Here is a 9,124-nt window from a genome sequence, read left to right on the forward strand (position 1 = left end):
ATTTTAAACATTGCTCAAGAAACAGAGCAACAAAACATGCATGGGCTGGCTACAAAGTGTAACAAAGCTTTAGTCTTACCATTTTAATTCCTGGTCACTTGCAAATGTACTTCAAATCCCAGTTCCAGCACTTTCTGGCTATCTGATCACAATCACAAATTTCTTATTCTCAATGAGTTTCCATTTTCTAGTCTGCAAAGTGGGAATAACAAAACGTGAAAGTGAAAGTGAAAGTCGTTCAATGGTGTCCAGCTCTTTCCGACCCCATGGACTATACAGTTCATGGAATTCTCCAGGCCAGAATCCTGGACTTGGTAGCCATTCCCTTCTCCTTGGGATCTTCCCAATAAAACTTGCCTTTCAGGAATCTGGGGGACCGTGTAGCTCTGGCTTTTACTGAAGAAGTTCCCTCACCCCGTAATAGTTTCATAAATCAAATCAGGCCAATCAATTTTTCTTTTAAAAACTGCATTTATTAGGATAGTCTAATTAAACAGGAAGCACTGAAACTCCAACACTTTGGCCACCTGATGCAAAGAACTGACTCACTGGAAAAGACCCTGATGCTGGGAAAGATTGAAGGCAGGAGAAGGGGACGACAGAGGATGAGATGGCTGGATGGTATCACCAACTCAATGGACATGAGTTTGAGTAAGCTCCAGGAATTGGTGATGGACAGGGAGGCCTGGCTGCAGTCCATGGGGTTGCAAAGAGTCGGATACGACGGAGCGACTTAACTGAACTGGGGAGGTGCGTCGAAGCATGCAGGACATGAGAACATTTGTGGAGGACTTGGGCTTCCCTGGTGGCTCAGACGGTAAAGAGTTTGCCTGCAGTGCGGGAGACCTAGGTTCCGATCCCTGGATGGGAAAGATTCCTAGAGAAGGAAACAACAACCCACTTCAGTATTCTTGCCTGGAAAAATCCCATGGATGGTGGAGCTTGACAGGCCCCACTCCATGGGGTTGCAAAGAGTCAGACACGACTAAGCGACTTCACTTTAGGTACCGAGGAAGGCGCAGTGGATTGAATTAACACCTAATTCGAGAAAATGCTCTGGAAAGTTCATTATTCCAATTTTACGAGAAGCAACTGAGCTCAAGGAATCCAGTTTCCTGCGTCTCTACACGTAAGCGCCTCACCACCAAGCAGTTTCTGCACCTCCGCCAGGAAGCCCTCGGGGGTATTCCTGCTCCCAGCGTTCCCACTCCAGTTCAGTCAGACTCGCCGTTAGCCGAGTGGGTGGAAAGGAAGGCGGAACCAAGCAGCCAGACCTCTGGTGGTCCCGGCTCTCTTAAATACAAGCCAGCCTCTCTCCGCTAGGCTTCCTCGCGGTGCCTTTTGGGAGTTGTAGTCAGACGCGCCTCAGCTTGCTCCCGGGTGAGGAAGGACAAGACTCCAGTTCCCAGCATGCCTTGCTGTGGGCGAGTGCAGCGCAGATTCTTATCCTCCCCACTTCTCCACTCCTTCCCGTCTCTTCTGAATCCTCCAATCTGAACTCCAGTCGGTGAAATTCTTCGTCTCTCTCCCATTTTTTTTCCCTGTCATTTTCCGCCATCCTTTTTCTTCTTCCAGGGAGCCACTGGCTCCTATAAGCGACGGCTTGTGACTCGGAGTGCACGAGGAGGGGATCGACACGGAGTTACGGTAAGGGTGCAAGGAGAGAAGGGGCGGCGAAGATATGAGAGAGTTGAGAGAGAGGCGAGGATTGGGAGGAAAGTAGGGGACAAGTTGGGAGATCGTGCGGTGTAGATCAGGGTGAATGGGGTGAGGGAAGAGGAAAGAAGTGGAATTGGATTTGGGAGACATGGAGGGGAAAAATAGTTACCGCCGTGCTCAGCACGAGGTGGGGCCAAGAAGTAGATGGGAAGAACATACAAATTTGGAACTTATAGGCTGATCAGACCAAGAGAGGCAGAAGGGAAAAAGAGTTGGGCTCAAACAAGTATCTTTGTCACTGCTTAGGTAAAGATAAAGGTAAGTCATTGAAATATCAAGTGTTTTTGCAAATGCGGGACAATTGACAATTTTGTTATCTGGAAATTGAGAGAAGACTGGTGTTTAGGCCAGAAGTGAGATGAGAAGGGCAGGGAAAGAGGAGAGGTTGGTCACGATTGGGAGAAACAAGAGGAGATGAGTGACATGAAAAAGAAAACCATAGGTGAGTTTTCCTGGGGGCCAGTGGATCAGGAATCAGAATTAGAAAGGTGAGGGGTGACGCTGGCATGGCTTGTGGGGGCACACTAACACTTGCATCTCTCAGGTGATGGAAGGCACCCCTTCCAGGGGTGGACTGAACCGAGTTCACCTACAATGCAGGAATTTGCAGGAATTCCTAGGAGGCCTGAGCCCTGGTATATTGGATCGATTGTATGGGCACCCTGCCACCTGCCTGGCTGTCTTCAGGTGAGGAACCCACTTCATGGTAGGGTCCATGGTGGGGAAATGTAATGGGGCCTGCAGATTGAAATAAGTTATTGTGGGTAGAAGCTTAGCCGTGGTGGGCTTGGAGAGTAAAGTGTGTCAGGCCAAGCCAGATGGAGGATGTGGGGGCAGCAAGGCAGGTAAAAGCGTAGGGGGTGAATGTGAGATGTTTGAGAGGCCATGGACGGCAAGGATGCAGTTCTAAGACAGTTTCTGATATTAACATTGTCCCTCTCCCCGCTTATAGGGAGCTCCCATCTTTGGCTAAGAACTGGGTGATGCGGATGCTCTTTCTGGAACAGCCTTTGCCACAAGCTGCTGTAGCCCTGTGGGTGAAGAAGGAATTCAGCAAGTGAGTCCCTCCTGCATTTTTAGCCAGATACAAATTTCTCAACAGCCAGGCTTCCCAAATTGCTGTTCTTGGAACACTTCTAGGAAATATTAATGGGACACCAACAACTTGTAATTAAACACATTTGGGAAATTCTCATTATTGTATTTTGCCTCTCGGAGAGTTGTGATGTCTGTAACAAGGCTCTGGTAGGTGTTACAGTAAAGAAATTTGCCTTAAGACACTGATCTCACTCTGTGAAATGGTGTTCCGAGGACCACCAGTTTAGAAAAGGCAGAAAGTGACACCTTTGTGGGTCTCCTTTCTGTTCCCTAGTTATCTCCCTCACCTCTCTGCTTCTGTTCCAGAGCTCAGGAGGAAAGCACGGGGTTGCTGAGCGGCCTCCGTATCTGGCACACCCAGCTGCTCCCTGGTGGTCTCCAGGGCCTCATCCTCAACCCCATCTTCCGACAAAACCTCCGCATTGCCCTTCTGGGTGGGTATGTCACTTCCGTCTTTTCCTAAATTAGGTAGGGGACATAGTGATTGAATTGCTGGCCGGGGAGCTCCTGAGGGGCCTCTCTGCAACCTTGCAGGCTCCACTTTTGGAAGCTCCTTTGGGAGTAAGCTGGACCAGATGGAGCTACGTGGTGTAGGAAGTGTCTCCCACTCACGGTCCCCGGGGATGAGGGTCAACTAAGGGCAGAAGCGTGGGTGGGGAACACAGGTAGGGTTCCTTACTGTTGGCCGTCCTGGCATAGGGGCAAGGCCTGGTCTGATGACACAAGTCAGCTGGGACCAGACAAGCATGCCCGGGACGTCCCCTCACTTGACAAGTACGCCGAGGAGCGATGGGAGGTGAGGACTTGGGACTCTGTGGGTGTTTCTGCTTGTGTTCCTGCTTCCCACAGCCTTTAAGGCACCCAGCTGTGTTCTCTTCGGTCCTCAGGTAGTCCTGCACTTCATGGTGGGATCCCCCAGTGCCGCCGTCAGCCAGGACTTGGCTCAGCTCCTCAGCCAGGCTGGGCTCATGAAGAGGTGAGGAAGCTGGAGGTACAACAGCTCTGTTTTGCCGTGTCCTTGAGTCCCTGCTAAATTGAGTCCACCTTGGGTCAGGATTGGAGAGGGTTGACTGAAAAAGGCGGGCTGAGGGACTTCTCCGGTGGCCCAGTGGCTAAGATTCCACGTTCCCAATGCAGGAGACCCAGGTTCAATCCCTGGTCAGGGAACTAGATCCCACATGCCGCAACTAAGAGTTTGCATGTCACACAAAGATACTGCTTGCCTGAACAAAGATGGAAGATCCCGCACGCTACGACTAAGACCTGGCATGGCCAAATAAATATTTTTAAAAGGAGAGTAGAGCAGAGTATGGCAAGAGATAAACAAACAACAACAACAAAAAAAAAACGTGGGCACACAGGTGGGACAGTGGCCTTTCTCTGCACACCTCTGCCATGAGCCCTGTCTGTCACCAGTGCCGAACCTGGAGAACCACCCTGCATTACCTCTGCCGGCTTCCAGTTCCTGTTGCTGGACACCCCAGCCCAGCTCTGGTACTTTATGTTGCAGTATCTGCAGACAGCCCAGGTGAGCAGGTCAGGGGTGCCCGCTCTACTCTTCCCCAGACCCACGGAGGGACTGTGCCTGCAGACTCTGTTCCCTGATTTTCTCTCATATCCTCCCTCCCACCTCTCCCCCTTTGTCTCTGCCCATTCCTCCCTAGAGTCGGGGCATGGACCTAGTGGAGATTCTCTCCTTCCTCTTCCAACTCAGCTTCTCCACTCTGGGCAAGGTGAGCAGGGGGCTTGAGTGGACGAGATGGGAAGAGAGTAAAGAGATGGGAAGGGGAAATGAGGTAATGGGGCAATACAGTGGAGGATAAGAATGAACAAAGAACAGGAAGAGATGGGAAAAGGGGGAGTGAGTGTATGGGATTGGGAAAGGGAGAGTGGGCTGTGTTTTGGACCCCAGCTGGCCTCTCCTTTTCCCCAGGATTACTCTGTGGAAGGTATGAGTGATTCTCTGTTGAACTTCCTGCAACATCTGCGTGAGTTTGGGCTTGTTTTCCAGAGGAAGGTATGAGCACCCGGACACGTGGCCTCTACCAAAGAGATGGGGTGGGATGGTGCCTTGGCCTTTAAAGGAGAGTGGGGTCTTGGGAGGCAGTCACAAGAAGCAGTTGCCAGGACTGAATACTTATCTCCCTTGAGGGAGAGAAGTTGGGAGCTGAGGTCCTGTGCACCGGGAGGAATCTGATGTTTCAGGAGGAAGATGTAGGGCAGTGAGGCCTGAGAGAGGCCTGTGGCCTTTCCCTTCTCCTTTTCAGAGGAAATCTCGGCGTTACTACCCCACACGCCTGGCCATCAATCTCTCGTCAGGTGTTTCTGGGGCTGGGGGCACCGCACATCAGCCAGGCTTCATTGTTGTGGAAACCAATTACCGACTGTATGCCTACACGGGTGAGGCTGGACACAGGGCCCCTGGGAGAGCAGGCTGGTGGGGAGGGGAGGAAGAAGGGGAAGGAAGCAGGAGGGACTGCCAGTTTCTAGTCACGTACACTTGCAACTTGGTGGTTTACAGAGCTCTCTGAGGCTTGGGGGAGCCTAGATGTGGGAACCCTCCTAATCCTCTCTTCCTATCTTTTGGTCAGAGTCGGAGCTGCAGATCGCCCTCATTGCCCTTTTCTCTGAGATGCTCTATCGCTTCCCCAACATGGTGGTGGCACAGGTGACCCGGGAGAGCGTGCAGCAGGCCATTGCCAGTGGCATCACAGCCCAGCAGGTATCCCTGCCTGGGGAAGGTGTGGGTGGAAAGAATGGCTGCACTTGGGCTGTAGGCTATGGGGTGGTCACCTTCCGGAAGGCTAGCATGGCGTCTGTTACAGAAGGTGGTGATGAGTTGTCTATGTGTGAACATCGGGTCATGAGAAGTCAAAGCTCTCAGTGTGGGGAGAGGTAGACCCTCCTGCAGAAGACACATAAGGAGAAGCTATAACTCTGGATTTGTGTCTCAGCACCACCACTTCCTAGGCCTTCCTGCACAGGTGGCCTAGTTGTTTCTCTTATCTGAGCCTCAGTTTCCTCATCTGGAAAACAGAAATAATGACAGTTTTCACTTCAGGGCTTCTGATAGATCTCACTTCAGCTATCAGGCCTTCCCTGCTAGCTCAGTTGGTAAAGAATTCACCTGCAATGCAGGAGACCCCAGTGCAATTCTTGGGTTGGGAAGATTCACTGGAGAAGGGATAGGCTACCCATTCCAGTATTCCTGGGCTTCCCTTGTGGTTCAGCTGGTAAAGAATCCGCCCTCAATATGGGAGACCTGGGTTCGATCCCTGGGTTGGAAAGATCCCCTGGAGAAGGGAAAGGCTACCCACTCCAGTATTCTGGCTTAGAGAATTACATGGACTGCATAGTCTATGGGGTCGCAAAGAGTCAGACATGACTGAGCGACTTGCACGAAGGCTTGTTGAACGAAGTCAGTGAAATAGAGGTAAAGCATTTAGTTCAGAGCCTGCCATGCAGTTAGTGCTCAAAAATAATAGTTGCTGTTACTTTAAAGAAAAAAAAAAAAGGAAAGGGCAAATATGCCAAAGAAGCAGCAGCAGACATCACCAATAGGAGCAACACCTAAGGACAACAGCTAATCTGGGATGTGTTGAATTGATAGGCATATGCCTATGAATTTTAAACAATCAGTTGATGTTCAGTGACATTAAGAGACAGGTAGCTTTTCTGCTTTCTTATTTGAGAATTCTATGCAATGAGAACTGCACTCGAGAATTTATTTACTGCCATTGATCCCAATTCTTGTCTGTTTTCCTAGATCATCCATTTCCTAAGGACAAGGGCCCACCCAGTGATGCTTAAACAGGTACAAAAATGAGGCGGGAGGGACAAACAGCTGCAGGAGGCTGAGAGCCCTTGGTACCTGGTGATGAAGTGATGGAAAAGAGAAATGGAAATCCAAATCTGGGGGATGAGTGGAGGGCTGGGGCTGCCTGGAGCAGTGCTTCTGAATCTTACAAGGGCCATCCCTTGCCCCTGCAGACACCGGTGTTGCCTCCCACCATCACGGACCAGATTCGGCTCTGGGAGCTGGAAAGAGACAGGCTCCGGTTCACCGAAGGTGAGTGGCTTTTGGTGGGTTTTTTTGGTCATTGGCCAGAAGAAGGACAATTCAGTCTTGGTGAATTGAAAAAGCTGTTCATGCATTTTATTTTTTGTTTACTGCATGGGCTATTAAACCCATGCATGTTTTATTTTGGGATGAGTTGATGACAGTAAATAAATTCTTGAATGGGTATCATTTGGATTCAGCTAGAAGAGGGAAATTGGAAGGGATTCAATTCAGTTCAGTTGCTCAGTCATGTCCGACTCTTTGTGACCCCATGAACTGCAGCACACCAGGCTTCCCTGTCCATCACCAACTCCTGGAGCTTACTCAAACTCATGTCCATCGAGTTGGTGATGCCATCCACCCATCTCATCCTCTGTCATCCCCTTCTCCTCCTGCCTTCAATCTTTCCCAGCATCAGGGTCTTTCCAGTGAGTCATTTCTTCACATCAGGTGGCCAAAGTATTGGAGTTTCAGCTACAGCATCAGTCCTTCCAATGAATATTCAGGACTGATTTGCTTCAAGATTGACTGGTTTGTTCTCCTTGCAGTCCAAGGGACTCTCAAGAGTCTTCTCCAATACCACAGTTCAAAAGCATCAATTCTTCGGTGCTCAGCCTTCTTTATAGTCCAACTCTCACATCCATACATGACTACTGGAAAAACCACAGCTTTGACTAGATGGACCTTTGTTGACAAAGTAATGTCTCTGCTTTTTAATATACTGTCTAGGTTGGTCATAGCTTTCTTGCAAGGAGCAAGCATCTTTTAATTTCATGGCTGCAGTCACCATCTGCAGTGATTTTGGAGCCCAAGAAAATAAAGTCTGTCACTGTTTCCATTGTTTCCCCATCTATTTGCCATGAAGTAATAGGAGTTTCCATCTATTTGTCATGATGTGATGGAACCAGATGCCATGATCTTAGTTCCTGAATGTTGAGTTTCCAACAAACCTTTTTCACTCTCCTCTTTAACGTTCATCAAGAGGCTCTTTAGTTCTTCGCTTTCTGCCATAAGGGTGGTGTCATCTGCATATCTGAGGTTATTGATATTTCTCCCAGCAATCTTGATTTCAGCTTGTGCTTCATCCAGCCCAGAATTTCTTGTGATGGACTCTGATATGTTAAATAAGCAGGGTGACTACATACAGCCTTCACTTCTTTCCCGACCTGGAACCAGTCTCTTGTTCCATGTCCAGTTGTAACTGTTGCTTCTTGACCTGCATACAGATATCTTAGGAGGCAGTTCAGGTGGTCTGGTATTCCCATCTTTTTAAGAATTTTCCACAGTGTATTGTGATCCACACAGTCAAAGGCTTTGGCATAGTCAATAAAGCAGAAATAGATGTTTTTCTGGAACTCTCTTGCTTTTTCGATGATCCAGTGGATGTTGGCAATTTGATCTTTGGTTCCTTTGCCTTTTCTAAATCCATCTTGAACATCTGGAAGTTCACAGTTCACATATTATTGAAGCTTGGCTTGGAAGAAAGACTTTGAGCATTACTTTGCTAGCATGTGAGATAAGTGCAGTTGTGCTGTAATTTGAACATTCTTTGGCATTGGAATGAAAACTGACCTTTTCCAGTCCTGTGGCCACTGCTGAGTTTTCCAGATTTGCTGGCATATTGAGTGCAGCACTTTCACAGCATCATCTTTTAGGATTTGAGGGATAATTCATAGGGATAATTTCTCTGGTTTTGGTAAGCAATGGGTTTTCTTATTGTATTATACTGCTTTCCTGAATATGGCTGGGACATGCTAGTGTTAGGATTTAAATGTGGGTGGCAAGCCGAGACCGCTGGTTACCTGAGGCTGCCATCGAGGGGCTCCCACCTCCTGTTCTCACCTCCTCTCTCTCTCTCTCCCCCCGCTGCTCCTGACCTGCGGACCCCAGGCGTCCTGTATAACCAGTTCCTGTCACAAGTGGACTTTGAGCTGCTGCTGGCCCACGCGCGGGAGCTGGGCGTCCTGGTGTTCGAGAACTCGGCCAAGCGGCTCATGGTGGTGACCCCGGCTGGGCACAGCGACGTCAAGCGCTTCTGGAAGCGGCAGAAGCACAACTCCTGAGAGTGCGGGACTGGACCTGGGCGGGGCGCAACCCGAAAGGCGGGCTGCGTGGAGGCTGGCGCGGCCTCAGAACTCAGGTGTTTGTTTTTTTTAATTCACACGTCGGGACTCTTAGTTTAATAAAATTGTGAAAGTGAACCACACGACCCCTGCCGCCTCCCTGGGAAACCTCCTCTCTCCGCGC

At 49.5% G+C, this 9,124-nt stretch overlaps 1 protein-coding gene across 1 annotated transcript; it reads left to right on the forward strand.

Moving 5' to 3' along the window:
* Positions 1-1,438: 1,438 nt before the first annotated feature.
* On the forward strand, positions 1,439-9,086 carry GTF2H4 (general transcription factor IIH subunit 4). Its single transcript, XM_040250194.1, has 14 exons — positions 1,439-1,647; positions 2,264-2,406; positions 2,672-2,776; positions 3,124-3,255; positions 3,517-3,613; positions 3,705-3,793; positions 4,234-4,345; positions 4,482-4,550; positions 4,751-4,834; positions 5,085-5,217; positions 5,409-5,539; positions 6,584-6,631; positions 6,808-6,886; positions 8,768-9,086. The coding sequence occupies exons 2-14, from the start codon at positions 2,267-2,269 to the stop codon at positions 8,938-8,940; spliced, it is 1,392 nt and encodes a 463-aa protein (XP_040106128.1). The 5' UTR covers positions 1,439-1,647; positions 2,264-2,266; the 3' UTR covers positions 8,941-9,086.
* Positions 9,087-9,124: the final 38 nt, after the last annotated feature.

Source organism: Oryx dammah, unplaced genomic scaffold, assembly GCF_014754425.2.
Source record: "Oryx dammah isolate SB20612 unplaced genomic scaffold, SCBI_Odam_1.1 HiC_scaffold_11, whole genome shotgun sequence".
Lineage (NCBI taxonomy): Eukaryota > Metazoa > Chordata > Mammalia > Artiodactyla > Bovidae > Oryx > Oryx dammah.